Genomic DNA, 23,761 nt, shown 5'->3' on the forward strand with positions numbered 1-23,761 from the left:
ATTCTGTTTTATTTACTGTAGACGAGCACTGAAAGTCAGATCTCCCCGGTTTGCACTTGGCCCTGGACTCCGCTGTCAGTGGAGATGGAAAAGTAGCTCCGGCTCCTAAACAGAGGTTAAGGATTAGCTGCGAGGTTCAAGGATTCACTGAAATTACCTGCCACTCACGGAGATAGTGAAGAGAGAGTGTCTGAGAGCTTTGTGGACCACTCTGTCGCTGAAGTGTTCCCGCTGTGTACAATAGCTGACTCATAAATGCATTTGTAATTTAGTTCAAAGGTTTTTCGTTTGTCTCGTCTCTTCTGCGATCCCCGGGCTTCGTGTTGAGTTGGCACACGTCACGACTCGCCAGAGATGGTACTTTATACCGCGAGTTTCATAATTCCACACAATTAAAGCCACAAAAACTAACATTTTGTTGTGACGCTTGTGGTTTCAAGCCTGAATAAAGGTTTAAACGTCTCTTAAATGCACCTAGTTGAAGGTTTTACTGCAGCTGCGATCTGTGAGGTGGGCAATATATTGTGGAGAAGATAATATCGAAATTGCTGTTTGGAAGATATGCAAATTTACAATATCGAGTACACTACTGCTCAAAAGTTTGGAGTCACTTTAAATGTAAGGACAATATGTAATTTTCACATTTTTAAACACCATATAGTCCCTTTCAGGTGGAGGTGGAAGGATTTTCCAAAAGCCGTCTGAAATAACTTCTTAACCCCCACCTTTTTCTTCAATTTCACCCCAAAAAAGCAACAATAAAGTGACTAAAAAGCAACAAAAAAGTGATGACGTGGTGACAACGTAGTCTTTCAAATGAGGCGTACAGGCCCAAAGGCTGTGAACTCTCCTGTCGAGAAGCTTTTAGATTCTGATAAAGCTGAACATGGAGAAAATGTCCTCAGTTAAAGGGATATTTCAGAATTTTTGACATAGGGCCTCATTTCCTAGTTATCCAGAGTGTTGCTGATTTCTGGAGATATTTTTTTTTGTAATTCATGCAGTTTTTCTGTTTGAAGAGTTTCGTGGCACTAGGCTAATGCAAGGCTAGTGCATTTCAAAAACAGTCTGACCCGCTCCACAGAGCACCTGAGGCAAATCACTTATAACACCAGACTAACCATATAAATGTCTGTGTCGATAGAATAATGTTTGGAATATAACTGACCTGGCGTCACATGAATGATCGCATTTTGAGGGACTATTTTCTAGCAGATCACTCCGCCGTGTAACTTATACCAGTGGTTCCCAACGTTTTTTGTCTTTCATACCCCTTAAGCCTTTCAGTGGTCAACCGTGCACCCCCTACCTCAAAGGTGTTACAGTTTATTAACAAAGTAATTAATTAAAAGTGGTATTTGTAAGAAAAAGGACAATGTAGCAGTCAAAATAAACCTAAAATTCTCCCAAAGCAACACATTTTACTGAAAAATATAGCTTTTCCTATAAAAAAAAAAAATTGTTACATTTTCCCCTTTTTTCAATCGGAAATAGTTCCAAGTACCCCCTGCTAGCTCCTCGAGTACCCCCAGGAGTCCCCGTACCCCTAGTTGGGAAACACTGGCTTATACAACCACGAAGCTGCTCAAATATAAGTTCTTAGAGGAGGTTAGAAACAGTGTTTTGTCCTGGTTTATGCTTAGTATCTCTGCAATTACCAGGCCAATCAACGTGAAGCAGAAACGTCGACCAAAGAAATAAAGACACACAGGGATACTGGCTTGTGTCCTCCATGTGAGTGTGTGATATCACTTATTATTCAAAACGAGCTCATCAATACGGATATGGAAAAAATTAAAGAAAACACCTGTGCCTTCTATGTCCTTCACCAAAAACATTTGCAGCTCAGAGCTAAGGAGCATTTCCCTATTTTCTATTCCGCTTGTGTGTGATGTGAAGGTTATTTTTATCGATCAAGCGTGTGCTCGGTTTACGCACCTGTTTCAGCGTTTCAACTCAGCATTTCACAGTTCCTCAGTGTTGGCTTTGCCTTATGTTCTCTGTGGAAACATATGGTAATGTTCATTCTATACCAGGGAAATGGGCAGAGATTTTGTTACATATTTGATCAGTTTTGTGTGTTTTAAGACTAAAGCCAAAACAGAACACAGCTGTGATTTTGCGGACGTAGCTTTTTTTTATTCTTCGTATCGAGCTTAAGTTGGCAACTGTTTTGTCACATGGAGGATGTTTCAGCACAAATGTAAACTATTTATTCTTCATGGGCATCTTTGTATTGTTTCCATTGTGAAGATTTGTGCATAAAGTTAATCACATCAGTGGGAAAAGAAAAAAAAAGAAAAAGCAACATTATCTTTTGATATTGCAGAAGCTTATGAACCAATGCCAGGGCACATGCCTGCTGTAATCAAAGCTTAAAGAGGCTAGATGCAAGTTGGCCTTTTTATACTCACTACTGCCACCTCAGGTCTTACGTGTAACTGCAGGATCTATATTAAGCTCGTGCATGACGACAATTCAGACCCCCTTTCTGAGTGACAGTGCAGGATTTTAGAGGCAGTGGTGAATAGGTACATGTTTGGACATGGCTGTAACATGTAGGGGGAGGAAAATACTTAATTTTAATATTTTTAAACTCTGTATAGTCCCTTTAAGGTGATCCAACAAAATATAAGCACATGTGACCTTTATTATTTTGGTCAGGCAGAGATACAGTATGTCAACCCATATATTTATACCAGGCTCTATCTATTTTGTTGCCACAAATACAAGCAATTATTAAGCATAAAACACCGTCAACTGAATACATTTCCCCCTTATCATTATGTCCGTAATCTTCAGCTATCTACAGAGATATCCCTAAATATTTCATAGCAAAGCTTTTACTATCATCGGGTTGGTTGATTTCAGGATGTTTCCCTTCCCTTCTTCTTTGCTCTTGTGGTCAGAGGAAACTTCAGGAGACAGAAGCGAAACGTCCTCAAATCAAACAACCCGGTGCAGTTGACAATAGGTAAAGGTTCACTGTGATGGATAATTCCATGGACGACTGAGAACCTTCACAAACACATGATTATGTTTATGTCTATGTTTGTCTGCTACTGTCTCAACTTAAAAAGCAAAATCAATTTCAATTTAAACAAATGTCCAGACCATTGTTTTTTTTAACTCCCACCAGCTTTTAGGTTTGGGTAAAGCCGAAGTGGCGAGGGGTTAGAGGTTATGCAGATTAGTTCATATTGTGGAATCATTATAACATAACTTCAGCTATAGCTTTTCTAGCTTCAAAACAAACGCAGGAGTCTCCTCTAGTGAAGTATTTGAACCTTGTGAAGGTTTATTGAGTGCGTAATTGTTTGGAGTAAAAAAGTAAATTGTTTATATTGAACGCCGCCTTGTAGTAACTCGTTTGTGTCATTTCAGGCTGAAACCGTCCGGTCCAGAGAACAAGTGTAAACCCTGCCCAGTTTCGCCTTCGGCTCCCGTGTGCGGCTCTGACGGACACAACTACGCCTCCGAGGTACAGCGTGTTCGCCCTCGCCTCTTCACATGATCAATACGTCCTTGGGTTTGGATTGTTTTCCCCCATCTGTATAGATTCAATAAGAAAGGGGGGTAACGGTTTCCTATATTGTATTGGAGTACATTTCTTTTGGTGCTTTAAAGGAACAGGCCACCGTTTTTACATAAGAGATATGTTCTTAGCTGAGCTTAGACGAGTTGATGTGTACCTGTCTGGTCTTTGTGCGTGCACTCAGTCACGACTAAAGATGTTGTTAGCATTTGGCCTCTCCCAATGTATTCCTATAGCTCCAAACGGGGGCAAAGTTGGAAGTTGCTCTTCCACAAAGACCAGACAGGTATGTATCAACTCGTCTAAGCTCAGGTAAGAACGTATCTCAGTATGGAAAAAAGGTGGCCTGTTCCTTTAAGAGGTTCAACATACATTGAAAAAAAAGAATAATTCAATCAAACTTATGGATGGTATTGTGTCTCGGGGCTCTTTGAATCACTGAAATCAATCTCAGACGCCTGTGACAATTAGTTGTCAGGTTAGCCCAGTTAAGGGAATGAGTTTTCATGTATTTCTGAGCCACTGCAGCCATTTCTGTTCATGTGCTTCAGTTAACAGTTTAAGGGAGGCCGGATAGAAGGTTTATGCACAACTGCAGCCTCTGGAGGGTCCTACACCTTGATGTTCGGAAGACTCCAGAGGCATCGGCAGCTTCAAATACCTGTTTGCTGCTTTGTAGCAGCTGTTCTCTTAATCTGATGTATTTGTCTGGCAGAAACCGTCCTCATTATAACCAGTTTTAATTTTGTCGACTAAAATATTTAGTCTTAATTTTAGTCAGTGATATTTTTGCTGACTAAAATTGGACTAAAACTAAATTAAAAGCTTTTCATGAGACTAAAACTGTGACTTAAATGTCCAGATATGTTAGTCGACTAAATCTTGACTAAAAGTTGTCAAAATTAACACTGATTGTGCCTTTATCTGCACAAACCCCTGTGCTCTGAATCAACCACAAATCTCTCATCAGTACAATGATTACGCTTAATCTTTCATGAACTATCGAAGGTTTTCATACCGAGACCAAGGCATTCAACTATTTCACGCTTTTCATCAGCAGAGAGATCCTTTTTCTTTCCCATATTGCTTGGAAATGATGATCTGCTTAATAACGGTGAACGTCCTTTTTCAGTAGTTTTTCCAAAGAGCCCTGAGACACAAAACCATCCATGAGTTTCATTGAAAACATATTTTACCTTAATGGCGCTGAAATACAATTTGCATAACAACTGTTAACGCTGTGTAATTTGATATTGTCTGGGGAAATCTCTTTTTTGCTCTATAGTGTTAATATACTCACTTGTGCAGCCTCTCAGTTCATGTCTAGAGTAAGAGCCGCCGTGATTAATGTCACAAACGCTATCTCTAACCGCCCTATTGATTTATTCGCAGGACGCAACAATAGTGTGACCTTCCCTGATTCAACTGCACAATGGCAGCTCATTCCCGTGTTTGTGCTTATGTCCATGAATACAGCTGTCGTTATGCAATTATTCATCCTTTTTTCCCCACAGTGTAAGCTCCAGCAGCAGGCCTGTCTGACGGGGAAAGACCTGAACATCCTCTGCTCCGGGTTCTGCCCCTGCACGGCTTCCACCACGATCTCCAACCCAGACACTCAGAGAGGCAGAGGCAAGTGACATTTTCTGTATATACACCAATCAGGTCTCTTTGTTTATGAGTGTTGCTGATTTCCGGAGATATTTTTTTTTGTAATTCATGCAGTTCTTATGTTTGAAGAGTTTCGTGGTGCTAGGCTAGTGCATTTCTATAGTATCAGCTAGCCTGCATTAAAAACAGTCTGACCCGCTCCACAGAGCACCTGAGGCAAATCACTTATAACACCAGACTAACCATATAAATGTCTGTGTCGGTAGAATAATGCTTGGAATATAAGTGACCTTGCATCACATGAATGATCGCATTTTGAGGGACTATTTTCTAGCAGATCACTCCGCCGCCGCGTAGCTTATACAACCACGAAGCTGATGCTGCTCAAATATAAGGTATTTTAAATGCATCGACACAGACATTTATATGGTTAGTCTGGTGTTATAAGTGATTTGCCTCAGGTGCTCTGTGGAGCGGGTCAGACTGTTTTTAATGCAGGCTAGCTGATACCATAGAAATGCACTAGCCTTGCACTAGAAACTCTTCAAATATAAGAACTGCTTGAATTACAAAAAAAATATCTCCAGAAATTAGCAGCACTCTGGATAACTAGGAAATGAGGCCGTATGTCAAAAATCCTGAAATATCCCTTTAACCATAAAATGCAACTAAAATCACTCTGACTCTGATGATGTTCAAATCCAGGGTGAAAAAACTTCTATTTAGTTGTGCATTTGATTACGTTTTATAGTAATGATTGATTATATTTGTCCTGCCTGGCCGACATGCTTTGAGATATGTAGTGCATACGTGGTCTCAGTGAGTTCCTGGTAAAATCGGTAAATGATTGGCTGTGAGCAGCTGCCCACACAGTTCTTCTCTTGAGCGTCTGGCTGGCCAAATATTTGCCTATCTGCTCGTTGTGAAGCTTTGAATATTGTTTGCCAGGGTTGCCAGGTACCAGGTGTCAGCAGCCAAGCCTATTCAAATTTTCTCAAAACACGCCCCAAACCTGCGGTCATGCGGTGCGACAGTGGCAGTTTCTCATTTGCCAGGATCGTTCCTGGGGGGTAGAGCACCCACTGTGATCTTTGGGCACCCAGGCAAATTTGAACTGATTAAGAAATGATTCAATAATTATGGCCTAACCTGTAAAGCCGCTCGTTTTCTGCAAAAACATGAGCTTGGGGCGGTTTAATCTACGTGTGGCACCGGCATTTCACTCCACTCGTTTAGCTCCATAGGTAGAGCGACGGGCTCCCAACCATGAGACTGCGAGACCAATCCCACCCCGACTTTTTATTTATCTATTTATAATTTTTTTTGACTGGGCAGGAAGACCATGAATCGGCGCCTCCAAAGCGGAGCCAAGTGTCCTCTTACCACCGCATTTGGAACGTGATCAAAATATATATATCATATATATATCATATATATGCTTAACGAAAACAACTGTTTCATGAATAAAAGACAGGGTTCGTACAGATTTTCTCTGGAGGTTTTCCATGACTTTTCCATGACCCTTAACAACATTTCCAGGACCCCAATGCCATCATTTTTTAAGATTAGGCCTACCGTAGCCTCTTTTAAAGAGGCCAGAGCGCTGTTTATAAACTGGTTTTGGTTGGTTGGCTTGTTACTGAATTCACTTTAAACATTTAACATTTTCATCAGGTTCAGGTTATCGCTTATAGCTACAATTGCAGACTTACGTCAACAACCATAGGCCTAAGTTCTCAATAACTTAAAGGAACAGGCCATCGTTTTTACATACTGAGATATGTTCTTACCTGAGCTTAGACGAGTTTATCTGTCTGGTCTTTGTGTGTGCGCTCAGTCACGGAAAAAGCCTAAAGATGTTGTTAGCATTTAGCCTCTCCTCCTCTCCTCTATGGACCCAAACGGGGTGAAGTTAGAAGCGACCAAGCTCTTCCACGTTTTGTGAGTAGTTTCACAATCCAAGTGAAGTTACACAAAATTAAACATGATTTGATTTTCTAAGCGGATAAAAAGGGGGGTAAAGTGAAGATATTACTGTGGAAAGGTCGAAGTCCTCCTAAGGTGTTATTACGCCTTACAATATACAGTAGTTTTCCTTTTTATCTGCTTAGAAAATCATGTTTAATTTTGTGTAACTAGACTTGGATCGTGTAAAGGCTCACGTAACTGTATAGGGAAAACGTGGAAGAGCTTGGTCGCTTCTAACCTCACCCCTGTTTGGCCCCATAGAGGAGAGGAGGAGAGGCTTAATGCTAACAACATCTTTGGTCTTTGACTGAGGGCATGCGTAAAGACCAGACAGGTACGCATCAACTCATCTAAGCTCAGGTAAGATTATCTCAGTGTGGAAAAACGGTGGCCTGTTCCTTCCTGTTCCTTTAAGGCCTATCTATCAGGTCTTTCATTAAGATTATCTTTAAACGAAAGTCATTTTTATAACTTTATTTGCTTACAGCATTTCTACTGTTGATTTTGTGCTTTATCCACAAACAAAGCAGAAATATCTGTTCTTATTTCATTGAGTACAAATGATGTATCATATTTAGGTGGTTCCATTGCAAAATAAAGTTTGGCTGAAATAAACAAAACTCTCCAACAGAATGGAGGATCCACAGGTGTAAATGAGCCAAATGGAGGAGACGAGCTGCGAGGGAGTCATTCATACTATCGGGGTTTGTGTTAGGAAGTTAAAACCTTGTTCACCCATGAAATCACTGGATCAACATTCCATTTCCACGAGAACGGCGACCCTGCGCTTGTAAACGTCATTAGTTATCACATCCCAGCGCAGCCTTCTTCAGTCCGGCGCTGGTTTACTTCACCGGACCACCTTTCATTTCCTCACTGCGGCAGCGGATCTCAAATCGATACGAGCCCTTTCTTCTGATGACTCTTGTCCAGATGAGTCCAGCGCTGCTCCTGCGGTGATCCATTATTCAGAGTGTTTGACGATCCATCACTGAAGACAAACACATCGACTTTACTTTAGCTCCGGGGAGAGAGAGCAAACGCCGGCCAAATCCGTCTAATACCGGTGTCGAGACCATCGTTAGGAGCTTGTTTATACACCGCCTTCCAGATTATTATGCAAATGACATTTTTCTCTGATTTTCTAAACTGACAACTCAAATGAGAGTCAGCTTAATTTTCAAGTGTTTTGATTCATTAGGAGGTCATATTCACTGAAATCCAAAGCTATTTCAATCAAAAACATCTTAACAGGTCAAGTTTTATTTTAACATAGCAGCCCTTTGATAGCAGCTTCAACATTCTTAAATCCATTAAACTTGTGAGTTTTTGGAGAGTTTCAGCAAGGATTTCTGTCAGAATAGCCTCCCGGAGCTGCTGTTTGGATGAAAACTGCCTCCCACCCTCATAGATGTTTTTCTTGTTGAGGCTCCAAAGGTTCTCAATAGGGTTGAGGTCAGGGGAGGAACTCAACCCTGTCCTTGGATGCTCAATTAAAACTAACAGAGAGCACATGTATTCTAATTTGTCATGGCTCAATCTAAGTCAAAGAATACAAGTCACATTGGGCACCTTAATATATAAAATGCCTGTTTTTATATTCAATCAAATTGTCCAATTAAACTCTGTGCATAAGCATAATACTAGAATGGCGTCCAATGGTCATATAATATAGTGTGTGTGTGTGAGTGTGTGTGTGTGAGTGTGAGTGGTGTGTGTGTGTTAAGGTTTTGTTTATTATTATTATTATTTAGTTTTTTATTCTATTATTATTACTATTATCATTTTGTTTGATTTGATTGCATCTACTCTGCTGTTTTCTGTTCTATTTTTCTTGGACATATCTTGAGGACCCCCATGAAAACGAGATGATTCATCTCTTGGGGCTGATCCTCCAATAAAATGTTCATAAATAAATAAATAAAATATAATAACACAACATCCTAAAACTAATTTCATGAAGAAAACGGTTCTCTATAGAGCTATATCCACCTAGAACCGTATTCCAGTTGGAATTCGTGAACTTAGAAATAAGGTACTATTCAAAAAAATCTGAAGAGTCATGTTTGTGAGTTTGTTTGCTCCTAAAAGTATTATGAATGTTTAAATCTATGTACATTTTAAGCCAAATGTTTTTTAAATACTGCATATACATATATTTATATGAACATGTAAAAGCTGTTTCGTCCAGTTATTTCTCATAATGGACACCTCGTCGTGCATTATCCCTTACTTATTTGTCTGGCTGAAACCGTCCTCATTGTGCTCATCTGCACAAATCCTTTATCAGTACAATGATTATGCTTATGCTTATTATGCTCTTTCATGAAATATTAAAGGTTTTCATACCTAGACCAAGGGATTCAACTATTTCACACTTTTCATCAGCGGAGAGATCCTTTTTCTTTCCCATATTGCTTGAAAATGATGATCTGCTTAATAATGTGGAATGTCCTTTTTTAGTAGTTTTTTCCCTTAACCAGACTTAACCTGAAAACTAATCATCCCAGGTCTCTGAGATTGAAGTCAGTGATTCAAAGAGCCCTGAGACACAACACTATCCATGAGTTTCATTGAAAAACTTTATTTTTTAACACAATTTGCATAATAATTTAGTGTGTAATGTGAGAATACAGTTTAGATGCACGTTTGAAACAAGACACCAAATGATGAACGCTGTGTGCAAATTACTGAGTAGAGCAGGGGTTATAAATAGATGCATGTGTAATTAAATTGTGTGTGTAAATAAAAACCAAAATGTGATTCCCACAGTGAGCTGCAGCGCGGAGGAGCTGGCAGACCTCGGGGACAGACTCAGAGACTGGTTTCAGCTGCTTCACGGAAACAACAAACACAACGACAGCAGGAGAGACGGGAGGAGTACTTCTACTACTGCTACTTTGTCAGGTCAGTCCTGCACTTTCTGCAGCGGAGTTGGCAGACCTGGGAGGAGTAGTTACACAACACTACCACTACTTGATCGGTGTATCAATCACGCACTTTTTAGCAGAGAAAGATCTACAGAGAAAACTTCTATACTACAAATTCCACAGTGGTGCTCCCCTTTTGTGCTCTGAAGAAAATTATCCTTTCCCGTTTTGATGTGGGAATTATGAGCGCATTGTGTTCAAACTAGCAAAGTGAAATATTAAAAAACAATACACAGCAATACATTATGAATAAATAAATTCATGTGAGAAAGTCGCCCACAAACTACTGCTACTTTGTATCTGCTTTGATTGGTAAAAGACATAAAGTGTGGCTTTTTTTTTTACAAGACAAGGAGTGGAAAAAGAGACCATGTTAAAGCAGTACTAAGTCATTCGCAGCGTTCCCTGTTCTGACCTGGAGGCCCCAATACACACCAATGAAATCACGAAGAAGAAGCTAACAGGTTAATGGGCAAAGCTAACTGCGGGCTAGCGCTACTTAAACAGTATTTACAGTCATTTTTGAGTAAAAATATTTTGTGTGTGTAATTGACTCATCATAACAACGTCGCCCAAGAAATGACTTCCTGTTTCAATCCAGCACGTCAAAATAAAAGCACACAGCTCAGTGATTAGTTCAGCAGGCACTTGCAACATTACAAGACTATAATTAAATACACACATTTTAAGTGTTTTGCCTGTTAATAGCTAGGTAGAAAGAATTTTTAACTAATGAATTGCTGAATAAGACGGTGCTTTTATTTTGGTGTGCTGGATCGAAACAGGAAGTCACTTCTTGGATGGCGTTGTTGCACAGGGTCAATAACGCAATGGAGATAAAAAAAAAATGCACTCAAACGTGGCTGTAAATACTGTTAAAGTGGTGCTAGCCTGCAGTTAGCTTTGCCCGTTAGCCTGTTAGCTTCTTCTTTGTGATTCCATTAGTGTGTATTGGGGCCTCTGGGTCGCAACAGGGAAAGCTGCAAGTGTGGTTTTCTTGCCAGAGACACCAGGGGAGATGAAAACTCCCCCAATCATCTCATCAACACTTGTATTACCCCCAAGGACAGTGGACTCCTGGGGGTACTCGAGGACCTAGCAGGAGGTACTTGGAACTATTTCCGATTGAAAAAAGGGGAAAATGTAACATAATTTTTAAAGGAAAAGCTATATTTTTCAGTAAAATGTGTTGCTTTGGGAGAATTTTAGGTTTATTTTGACTGCAACATTGTCCTTTTTCTTACAAATACCACTTTTAATTTATTACTTTGTTATTAAACTGTAACACCCTTGAGGTAGGGGGTACACGGTTGACCACTGAAAGGCCAAAGGGGTACGAAAGACAAAAAATGTTGGGAACCGCTGCCCAAGGGGACTACGAAAAGGATTTCTTAAGGTAAACAAGTTACTTAGTACTGCTTTAAAATTGAGTAGCTACATTGCTAAAAGGTGTCGGCTTCATAACAATCAGCTAAAAGGCATAAAAAAAAAGGTATTCTCGCTGCTCTCTGTGGTGGTGAAAGGTCAGCGGTTATATCTCATCTTGGGAACTCTTCCCAGTGGAAAATACGAGATGAGGTGGCATTCATGTGCAATTTCCCACTCAGCAAGTGGTATTTACCGTAATTACAAGACCACATGAAGGCAGCATCAATACTTACTTCCCCAGGTTAGTTGTACTATGTTCTTGCTCACCACAGTCAAAACTACTGCTACATTGCGCGCATTATACACAAGTGAGGTTTTTTCTTCACATTTCCGAACTCCAAACTGTATAAAACTGAAAGACCGTTGGAATGAAGCCTCCCATGTGTTTGTAATTAGAGGAAGTGTGGTCAAAGCAGATCCACTTACTTATTGTGCAGTTTCTCTCTGACACAAAATCGGAAAGAAAACTGAAAGACTGGGAGAAAAGTCAAGCACGGAGCCACTAGGAATCCATTATCTTCCAGCGCTGTCATTTTCAGCAGATGAAACCGACCTGGAAGTCTGCAGAAGTGCGAGTGTTAAGTGCTGAGAGACGCTGCTAATGTGAGAAAAGTGGAAACCCGACCACTCTTGAACCAGACACATAAACTGAAGCGTCTAGGACTGATGAGACGAGAGTGAATCCTAGAGACTTTCACTTTTATACGTTTTTTAGTTTGAAAATGCTGTATAGTTTTCTATGTTATGTTGAAATAGTCCTTCTGTCTTAGTCATGTGCTTTAAATTGGGGGCTAATATGCAAGATTTACTTTTTAGAGCTTTTTGCCATACTACAATCAAATCAAACATATCAAAAACATACATTGGGTTGTGTTTTAAGCCGCTCGCGCATCTTTACAAATGTAGTTTTGATTGCTAACAACAGTATGCTAATGTAAACTGCAGGAGTGGTGTTTTAGTTTATGAGATGCTGTTAAAGAATAACTGATAACGCACAAGTTGTAATGATCAGATGACTTTATGTTAGTTGTTGATTAACCTAAGCCGCTTGTATAGTATCGGATATTTAGTGTAGTAGTAAAGTCCTTGGAGCCTTGTTTAATGTTTTTCCATAGTTTATAGGCTAACTGATAAATCTCACAATGGAGAGATCAAATGAGTAAATACTACGCTGAGAGAAAAGACAAAGGGACAGAGGGATTCTACATCCAATTACAAAATGGAGATAATTCTTTTCTCTCAAACTTGGCTGTAAATACTGTTTAAGTGACGCTAGCCCGCAGTTAGCGTTGCCCGTTAGCCTGTTAGCTTCTTCTTCGTGATTCCATTAGTGTGTATTGGTGATTCCGACCCAGAGGCAGAGAAGTTGCAATGGTGGTTTTCTGGCCAGAGACACCAGGGGGAGATGAAAGACCCCCCCAATCATCCCATTAACACTTGTATTACGCCGAGAGGGACTACGAAAAGGATTTATTAATGTAAACAAGTTACTTAGTACTGCTTTAACTTTTTCACTCACACCAGCCACTTCTAAGCAAGTCTCTTGGTATCAGTTAATATCGGATATCGGCAGATAGTCCAGTATCGGAAGCAAAAAAGTTGGATCAATGCATAAGATACTCAGTGTTGCGCAAGCTACTTATAAATTGCAATATATTATATGTTAGTGATTACAGCTTTAAAAAGTAATACCTTTGCTTTCCCCATTCTCTTGTGTTTTGTTTTGACGACATTAAACACACGCAACTGCAGATCTTATACAACAATACACTTGATTTGGTGCTGCATTTTATTTGGGTGGTTTGGTATTTTGTATCTCAAGTTACTTCAAATGTAATGACTAATATATTCCTGTATTTTGTGTAGGTAACATGTTGTATTCCTTAGTTCACAAAAAAAGTAATATATTTTTGTAATACGTTACCCCCAACACTGTAGATACTGATAAAGATGTGTTTGAGATTATTATCAAATACCAGGGGAAAGCTTTAAACCTCCTCTTTAAACTGCTGCTTGAACTATTATACATGTAAATTATGAATGTAGGGTTGTGAGATTCGGAAAGTTGGATGTTGATTGACTCCAAAGCCGTCAAAGTTTCTTCCATAACAGGAAAATAACAAACCTGTTCTCTGCCGTCAGCGTTGGAGAGGTCTGTGGTGTCCAGCTGCCGCGACTCCATCACCTGGATGTTTTCTCGGCTGGACTCAAACGGGGACCAGGTTCTGGACGGGTCGGAGCTGGAGTCCATAAACCTGGACCAGTACGAGGTCTGCGTGCGGCCGTTCTTCAACTCCTGCGACGCCCACAGAGACGGCAGAGTGACCCGCGCCGAGTGGTGCATCTGCTTCTGGAGAGAGAGTGAGTACAAGCAACGCACCAACACATTTAGACTCCTTTAAGTTGAGCAATATTGGCATCTGTTCAAAAAAATCACTCTAGTCTACGCTTAGAAATCTATTTGACGTGACATTTCCGCTCTTCCGTGCCCAGGTCAAACCTATTATGAATGGTAGAGGTTTGTAATTTCACACATAACTTGCTTCCAATGCATTTTGTGTTGCTTTGACCTTTCCTCTATGTAAACAGGAAGCTGCAGCGGCTGTGAAACTCATCAGCGGCTCATTATTGCATCGATCGTTCGTTATTAACCTGCATCTAATGGATTAGTCTCAGATCAATACGTCATCCTTGCAAACCCACAGTCATATAGATGAATGGATGTGATACTCTCAAGCTGCACCATTTGGTAAAAATAATAATCGGAATTATTATACACAGCTCGCCTCCTGGATGCTAAGGTTTTAAGATTTTCCCAATTGATAAAAAGTCTAGTTCTTTATTATTATCTAGCTATTCATTCATTTTGAAGCCTTGGAATCTCTAGATTCCAACAATAAAGAAAGTCATTGATGTTGTAGATGATGGGGGGCAATTTAGTGCCCTTCCCAGCTTTCCTTCCCTCTGATGTGTCTCCACAAATCAGTCCAAATATTCTGCATTGGCTTAAGTTATTCGACATGTGGTTCAGTTCACAAAATGAAGGGATGCTTTGACATGGTAATAACTTTTAACCTCTTAACCCCCACCTGAACTGAGCACATTTTCTCCAGTTCAGCTTTAAGTAAGTAAGTAATCTTACTATTTATATAGCGTTTTTCACAGACAGAGGTCACAAAGTGCTTTACAGTGGACAGCAACTAAAACAAACAGTCAAAGACAGTAAAAAAATAAATAATCTAAAAGCTTCTTGAAAAAAGCATCAAAATAGTGCCAAAAACGAGGGTGAAAATGCAAAAAGGCGGCAAAAGAGCGACAAAAAATGTGCCAGAAAAGCAACAATAACACAATAAAAAAGTGACAAAATCACAACCCAAGAGTGATGAAAAAGCAACAAAGAGCCACAAAAGTGTGACAAAAATGCAATGAAAAACTGACGAAAACCCGACAAAAAAGTGTCCAACAAGCAATGACAAAAGCAATGAAGAAAGAAACAAAAAACAACAAAAAAACTGCAAAAACGCGATTAAAAAAAGGGATGAAAAACGGTGGCGACGTGTCAGAATTCTTTTCAGTAAAAATGCATGAGTAATGTCATAATTTTACAAAACGTTTGACATAATGCCAGTTCAAATCCAATGTAATGCTTTTTATTGACAATTTCTGCCTTACTTTTGGCACAATTACTTCACAGTAACACTATACCTATACCTGCACATTACTAATACTAGTAACTAATACTAACAATGTAAAGTTTTTTCTCCTTAAAGGCCCTATACCTGATTTTTTTTATTGCAAACAATGAAAGGGGAAGCCACTAAATTAAAATGTTAGTTGTCGTCCAAACTCATTTGTAATTTTACTTATATATTTGTTGCATCCAAATTCTTTACAGGGACAAGTTCATAGGCACATTTCACAACTTGCAGGGTCACTTTTCAGGGCCACGTTCACAAAAACGCTAGAAAAATAGCCTGAAAGTTCATTGAATTGATACAAATGTTCATCATTTGGTGCATGTTGTTTACAATATACTAAAGGAGGATAAAATAATTTTCATTCCATTTCTAGAAGTAAAATCAGGTGTAGCTCCTTTAAGTATTATATTTCAGTCTTTTGTTTCTACGTACTTAACGTATTAACCACCACCTGAACAGAGCACATTTTCTCTAGTTTGACTTTCACCAAATCTAAAAGCTTCTTGAAAAAAAGCGGCAAAATAGCGATGAAAACGAGATGACCAAAAAATGTGACAATATGACAAAAACACGGAAACAATGCAGAGAAAAAGATCCTTCTTGAACAGTTTTGTAGGTCTTAGCTTTCAAATGAGGCGTGACACTGGCTGTGTAAACTTTAAGATTTGTGTAAAGCTGGAGAAAATGTACTTTGTTAAGGAGGGGGTTAAGAGGTTAAGAGACAGACTTTAATGATCCAGAAGGGAAATTGTGTTGTCAAAGTCTCTTAAAAAAAACTGTAATATTAAATTTTCTGTGGTATATCTAGTTAAACAAAATAGATTGTCTCGCTCCCATGAGTCCTATTATGTAAAAAACCTTCAAACTACATTGTCAATTCCCCTCACACAAGTAACAAAATAAGCTGTGCAGGTCAGACTTCCTGGAATACACCATAGAACATCCCCATGGACCGGCACATTGTAAGGACTCTCATTTTAGATCAATAAAAAACATCTTATTTTGCACTTTCAGCTCCCTCCCCCCTCTGTATATCACTACTTTATCTAAGTCTTGTCTTCCAGCCCAATCGATCCACCGCACACAACATGCGACACGCAGCACGTCTCCCACACCGATCAATACGTGTAATTATAAAGCGCTGGGGCAGAGATAGAGTTTGAAGTGGTGTTTTCTCTCCTGTCATCACTTTTCTCATGTGTGTGTGTGTGTGTGTGTTTTTGCAGAGCCGCCGTGCCTCGCTGAGCTGGAGAGAATCCAAGTGCAAGAGGCGGCCAGCACCAAGAGCAGCAGTGAGTACCGAGCATTTCATTTGGGCTAGAGCGGGTTCATAACATAGACGTTAAAAGGCATAGACTGAGAGTAGCTGCTACACGTTCGCTTCTATTGGAAAATGTGCAAATGTTCCACTGGACAACTGTCTTTAACTCCTCGTCTAAATTTGCACTTGGTTCATCAGCTGTTGTAGCTGACATGCACACTGTGTCATCTGCATACATGGATATTGTTGCTAACTCTTGCACCTAGAGGCCATAAGCGCCACTGCAGGTATCGTAGCATGTTGCGTTGTTTTACTCATTAATTGTCCGTGAGAGTAAATACTACGCTGACAGAAAGGACAAAGGGACAGAGGGATATTGTACATCCAATTACACAATGGAGATAACTTTTTTCACTCAAACTTGGCTGTACACACTGTTTAAGTAGTGCTAGCCCGCATTTAGCTTTGCCCGTTAGCCTGTTAGCTAGTTGCAATTGTGGTTTTCTGGCCATAGACACCAGGGGGAGATGAAAGACCCCCCCAATCATACCATTAACACTTGTATTACCCCCAGAGGGACTACGGAAAGGATTTATTAAGGTAAACAAGCTACTTAGTACTGCTTTAAGTACAGGATCATCATACAGCAATGGTCCGAGATCGCTGCCCTGAGGGACTCTGGAGCTCAAAGGCCTGAGATCAGAATACGACCCATTAAAAAGCACATCCTGTTTGTTAGATACTGTAACTGCTTAACTATTGCAGAGCAGCTTCAGTGAAAGTTCTTGAGTTCTTCTTTTGTACTCAGTAGTTGAAGTGTAGGACGTTCCAAGTTAAGCTCCTCCCAGTGGTCTTTATCTGGTCCGCTCCTGCATGACTGAGAGTCTACTCAGACACATTGCAGAGCAGACATTTCAAACGCATAATGTTTAAGTTTGCTCAACAAAAGTTCATCGATCGAGAATATCAAATGAGGCGGTAAAATCCAGCATTACAGCTCCCACTATTCTCTTTTCATCTATCCTTAAACCAGTCGTCTGTTATTTAAACCAGGGCTGTCGCTGTGTGTCCCTCTCTGTTTGGTATTCAGTGTTCAGTGTCATAGAAACGTGTGTGATGTGTAATGTGTTCCAAAAGTTCATGTTTAGCTTTCAGCCCAGTGGAGAGAGAGCTGCACTTCTCCGTCCTCCCGTCGTGACTCAGTCCTGGAGGTGGACGGTGTCGGGTCGAAAGTGACGCATCCACTCTCACAGAACTTTACAGTCATCGTCCGCATGAGCGTCCAGCCCCACTCTGCGGACAGTACAAGATCATTTGTCCTTCGTAGACGTGGGGGAACTATCTTAGGGTTTGATTAAAAAGTACAGCGCCGTTGATCTGATGTGCTGAGTCACCCGCAGTGTGACAGTCTGCTGCTGCTCGCGCCGCTCTATTGTGTTCTGTCGAGTATTTGTACAAGAACACGGCATGAATAATGAATGACGGCGCTTTTACACACAGCACAATGGGTTTATGAGGGAGAGGAGAGAGTGAGATGGAAGATTTTAGTCAGTGATAATATGAGGGAAAGAAATACAATGTTACACCACCGTTTCCCCCCTAACTTTGGGAAGACGCGGACTTGAAGCTCTACATTTTCAGAGATTGATTGACAGTTTCCAGTATGACTTTTTAAAATTTACTTATTTCAGGCTATTTCACAGTTCGTGCCATGATGTACCAACAACAATGAACTACTTAACATGCAAGGCAAAATAAGAATAATAAGTACCAATTTTGCCTGAAAGGGAGCGAGAAGAAGAATTTAATTCCACACCCGTTTCTCATCAGTATTTATCACAGTGAGCTTCACTGTTACATCCTCCAAAAGTCCAACAGCAAACTATTCTTGTAATAAATATTTAGTCCAGCCAGTAGCTGAATAACCAAGATGATATTTCAAACATACATACATATTTAATGTCTTGTAGGACGTTCTGGGTTCACAGCATTCGAGATGATTTCTTTCTTCTATTACCGGCTTGCTAGTGATGGGAATTACGGCTCTTGAAATCCGTTCATTGCAAACAGCTGTTAAAAAGACTGGCTCTTTTTAATATGCAATCTTAAAGGAACAGGCCACCGTTTTTTCCATACTGAGATATTTTATTTATTCATTTATATGATAGGGACATGTTTGAACAATAAACATGTACCACACTACAACATTTATAGCCAAGGCTAATTTGCCATGTCCGTCCCTATTTTCTTACCTGAGCTTAGACGATGTGTTGTTGATGTGTACCTGTCTGGTCTGTACGCGTGTGCTCAGTCATGCAAAAACACCGAACATGTTGTTAGCATTTAGCGTCTCCTCATGGACCCAAACGGGGGTGAAGTTAGAAGCGACCAAACTCCTCCACGTTTTCCCTATTTAAATGAAGCTTCAGCGCAAATTCAATCTGGGAGACGTACCTGCAGCTTTCATTCATCGCCTCATCAACGGCAACCTTTACTAATCATCCAATCACGGCCCCAGGTCAAGCCACATCATCGCAACCGTTTCGTCCTGCTTCACCATTCATCGGCCAGGGTCTCCTTCCTTAAGCCTGCCGGTCAATCACTTGACCATTTCCCAGCTGTGCTGCGACCCTCCTCCGCCCTCCCTATCTACCTATCTACCTATCTATCTATCTATCTATCTATCTATCTATCTATCTATCTATCTATCTATCTATCTATCTATCTATCTATCTATCTATCTATCTATCTATCCACCACTTGTTGAATTTTCTATCACTTCATTGTGGCACTAATAAGTATATATATATATAAGTAATATATAAGTTCACCAACTCTAAAGGGCCAAGCTAATGCCAAAGGGCCTATTGGAACTTAAGTAGCCTAATAAAATTCCGAGTTATTTTGCCATTTCTTTATTAATCTGTCAATCACCGCACAGCCGTATGATATAACAAACAAACAAACCGTTTTTGAATAGGAAAAACGTGGAGGAGCTTGGTTGCTTCTTACTTCACCCCAGTTTGCGCCATAGAGGAGAGGAGGAGAGGCTAAATGCTAATAACATCTGTGGGTCTTTTTGCAAAGACCAGACAGACCAGACAGTTACACATCAACTCGTCTAAGCTCAGGTAAGAACATATCTCAGAATGGGAAAACGGTGGCCTGTTCCTTTAAGAGACGAATCAAATATAGACAGGACAAATTGACCGAGTTGGACAAGAACAGCAACAACAAAACATAGAAAAAGTAAATCTAAACCACAACTACCCGCCCGATGAATTGACACATTCATCCGAAATGACTCGGCTTGATTCCTGCCCACGTCTCCACCGCTCGGCTCCGCTCTGACAGCAGCGACATGTTGGGGGCCTGTGCAGCTCCTCTGTGCTTTGCCTGATGGTGTTTGGAGCTTGTTAGACGCTCCTCTCCCGAATGCTAAATCCTGACAGTGAGCTTCTTCGGGACGCACTGCCACTGTTCCTGTCACTCTCTCTCTCTCTCACACACACCCGACACTTCAAGGTAAAGAAAAACAACAAGGCAATAAGGCGGATGGATGAAAGCGTATAGTTTTAAAGGTCTACGCTGCAGAAAAAGGAAGATCTAGATCCGTCGTTTTGGGTTGGGTATTCAAGCTACGATTATTTCACATGTTCTGGGAGGTTTCGGAATAAAATTAAAGCACTATTTCTCAAAGCATTTCTGTATTTGAGCCATTACTCTGTCTCTCAGGCTCCTGCCCTCGGCCACTGTATGTTTTGGCTCGCATATCAGTATGACCCACAACAGAGGTTATTCATCCCTCTTCTTGAATGGTCAGACGATGCCTATTTTTCATCAACAATGACAAAAAAGAAACAAAAACACGACTAAAAAGGATTCAAAAATGTGACATAAATATGGAGACAACGCGACAAAAAAATTCCGATGACTTTTGTAGGTTTTAGCTTTTAAATACTCTGGCCTATGGGCTGCAAGCTCCAGCCCAGAAGCTTTCAGATTTGGTTAAAGCAGAACTAAGTAACTTGTTTACCTTAATAAATCCTTTCCTCTGGGGGTAATACAAGTGTTAATGGGATGATTGGAGGGTCTTTCATATCCCCCTGGTGTCTCTGGCCAGAAAACCACAGTTGCAACTTCCCTGCTCCGACCTGGAGGTGCAATACACACTAATGGGATCACGAAGAAGAAGCTAACAGGCTAACGGGCAAAGGTAACTGCGGGCTAGCGCCACTTAAACAGTATTTACAGCCAAGTTTGAGTGAAAAAAAACATCTCCATTGTGTAATTGGATGCACAATATCCCTCTGTCCCTTTGTCTTTTCTGTCAGCGTAGTATTTACTCTCACGGACATTTAATGAGAAAAAAAAAAGCATGTTACCATACCTGCAGTTTAGTAGAGGTCAGCCTCTGCTATCGGCAGATAAATGACTGATGTAACCACGTCTGTGGAAGTTCTTTCCCTATATAATGCCGATAAATGGCCGATACCTCTGGAACCAAACATGATAGAGACTTCCTTTTTTTGCATTGGAAAGAGCCTTAAAATGAGCCCTCATACAACTTCCTAGGCTCCGGGAGCTCAGAAACATTGCGGTAAAGCTCGGTCACAGTTTTGTACACCTCAGAGACTCAGATTGTATTTTATATATTTCATGTTGCAGACTTTTGCTATAATTTAAAAACAATAAGAGAGATTGAAGCTTGTCTTTAAAACGTTGTCACAAGCGGAAAAAAACGCACACGCGATCATTAGTGCCATGGACAATGACTACGTTATATTATCTGTAACCTGACACAGCTTACGACCATAAACAAAACACAAATCCAACCCACTGAACACACCACGTTAGCTTGCAGCACAACAATGGCCTCATCAAAAAGCAAACACACACGTTGGCACAGCAGCCACAAGCCAAAAAAACAAACAAACTTTCACTCGCTCAGTTATTTTCAATGTAGTGTTATGCAAATCCTAGAATATAACTGAGCTTGCATCACATGAATGATCGCATTTTGAGGGACTATTTTCTAGCAGATCACTCCGCCGCTGTTGTAACTGATGCTGCTCAAATATAAGTTCTTTTAACAGCAAAATGGTTAAAATTATTCTATCGACACAGACATTGATATCGTTACTCTGGCATTATAAAGCCTCGTCTTTTTAATGCATCCCACAGAACAGGATACAAAGATAATCCATAAAGTTGTAAGATAGGGTCGCTGGGTGAGGGCTTGTTGAGTGGGGGCTATCGCCAACTCACAACTGGCCCATAATACACCCCAGCTTTTAACGCACCACACTATACAGGGAAAAAAAGGAAGGAAAAAGAAACTGTAATGGAGATGGGAATGACAACAGGGAAACAGCAGGACCAAATGAGAATTACAATAGACTCAAATATGCCTTCCCCTACACAAGTCAAATTCGAATTAAGTAAGATTGATGACGTAGTAATTCTTTTTAGACATACTTCGTCCTACCAAGTGCTCTGTTTATTTTGGTTCATTCTACAAACACCTGTAACAAATGTACAAAGAAGCTGTGTTATGTATTTAAGTACTCTTCCTGGCATATTTTGTGTGAAGCTTAAAACTGATGATTGTATCGTTAAAAATCTGTATCTGTCTAGCTCAGGAAGGACTTGCATCAAAAGTCAATGTGATCTAGACCTAATAATTGATTATGTTTTCTAAATGTACAGTGAATTGAACGTGGGGTCGGCACTTACAAGCTTAATGCTTCAGCCGACTCCATTTTGAGCATCCACACTGTATGAATTTTGGAAGATAAGATGAATGTAAAATTGCTCAAATAAATTTGTGCACGTCTGCACACTTAAACTAAAAACTAAACGTATAAGTTTAGGTGCACTGTGGAGTGTTCCAGACTGTTTTTAATGCAGGCTAGCTGATACCATGGAAATGGCACTAGCCTTGCACTAGCCTAGCGCCACAAAACTCTTCAAATATAAGAACTGCATGAATAAAAAAATATATATCTCCAAATCAACAACACTCTAGATAACTAGGAAATGAGGCCCTATGTCAAAAATCCTGAAATATCCCTTTAAGAAGCATCATACAAGATATCATACTGAAGTGGCTCAGGTGGTTTGTTGTCGTCTTATGATCTGACTGAAAGGTTTGGTGTGATTTGAACCTACCTCAATACCTCCAATAACTCACTGTTGTGTTCCTACAGCCTCGTTCGTGCCCAGCTGTGACTCGGAGGGCTACTACCGGAAAGTGCAGTGCGACTCGAGCCGGGGCCAGTGCTGGTGCGTGGACCCACACGGAGGAGAGCTCAGCGGGACCAGGATCCACGGCAGCCCGGACTGTGGTGAGACAAAAAATGACATTATGGGGGGTCTGATCAAAAGGGTTTCACGTATAAGCCTTGTCTGACGTTCACCGTGAAATGTGAATATTCCGCAGACGAAGTGGCCGGATACTCGGGCGACTTCGGCAGCGGCGTGGGCTGGGAGGACGAGGAGGAGACGCGGGAGGACGCGGGAGACGAGGCTGAGGAGGAGGAAGAGGGGGAGGAGGGGGAGGAAGAGGGAGAAGCGGACGACGGCGGGTACATCTGGTGAAACTGACGGAGCAAGGGCTAGAAAAGAGAAGTGATCTAGACCAGTTTTCAGTGACAGTCTTGCAGTATTTTGTCACCATTTCACAAAATCACATGTTTTTTCTGATCACTTGTACTTGTGGGCTGCACTGCAAAAAGCAATCATGAAATAGTGGAAATGATTGAAAAGATAAGTAAAACATGTCAGCCAGTGGTAGTATTTTTGCTGTTAAATCAAGAAAAATAACTGGTCTTGTTGAAATGAGTTTATAAATCTCAGTTTACCTGAAATAAGAGTATTCAGTATTCATATTTTAGAGAGATGCACTACAAAAACTAAATATCAAGCATGGGTTTTACCTGAATTCAGCGGTTTTCACTAATTTACACTATTTTCCTGATCTTAAAGTAAAACTAAACTAAAAACAATGGGATGACACCAATTATTACTCATATTTTTTTATTACTATGTACTTCTAGTTACCTGATATAAAGACAAAATATACTGAAAAAATCAGAAACATCTCAGAAGAAGTGAAATAATCTAGGTCAAATTCCCCACTACATCTTAACTAGTCAAAACAACTTAAATTTGGATTATTATTCTCAAATTGATACATTTAAGCCAATCTAATTACTTTTTGCAGTGTAGTCTGTAAATTAAAAGTTTTACAAATCTGAGCTATAAGTAATTTCATATAGTTATACAGAATCCCCAGTGCCATCACGTTGACCAATGAGACGAGCTCTCA

At 40.3% G+C, this 23,761-nt stretch overlaps 1 protein-coding gene across 1 annotated transcript in view; it reads left to right on the top strand.

The window, feature by feature from the left end:
- The window catches only part of LOC306978588 (testican-2), a 105,647-nt gene extending 82,496 nt beyond the window's left edge, over positions 1-23,151 (top strand). The window contains exons 4-10 of the mRNA XM_079577225.1: positions 3,385-3,481; positions 5,050-5,171; positions 9,891-10,021; positions 13,615-13,833; positions 16,397-16,462; positions 22,641-22,778; positions 22,874-23,151. Of these exons, the coding sequence (XP_079433351.1) occupies positions 3,385-3,481; positions 5,050-5,171; positions 9,891-10,021; positions 13,615-13,833; positions 16,397-16,462; positions 22,641-22,778; positions 22,874-23,031 (931 nt within the window). The 3' untranslated portion in view covers positions 23,032-23,151. The remainder of the gene's footprint in view (positions 1-3,384; positions 3,482-5,049; positions 5,172-9,890; positions 10,022-13,614; positions 13,834-16,396; positions 16,463-22,640; positions 22,779-22,873) is intronic.
- Positions 23,152-23,761: the final 610 nt, after the last annotated feature.

This window comes from Gobius niger (genome assembly GCF_951799975.1).
Source record: "Gobius niger genome assembly, chromosome: 19".
NCBI classification, from domain to species: Eukaryota; Metazoa; Chordata; class Actinopteri; order Gobiiformes; family Gobiidae; genus Gobius; species Gobius niger.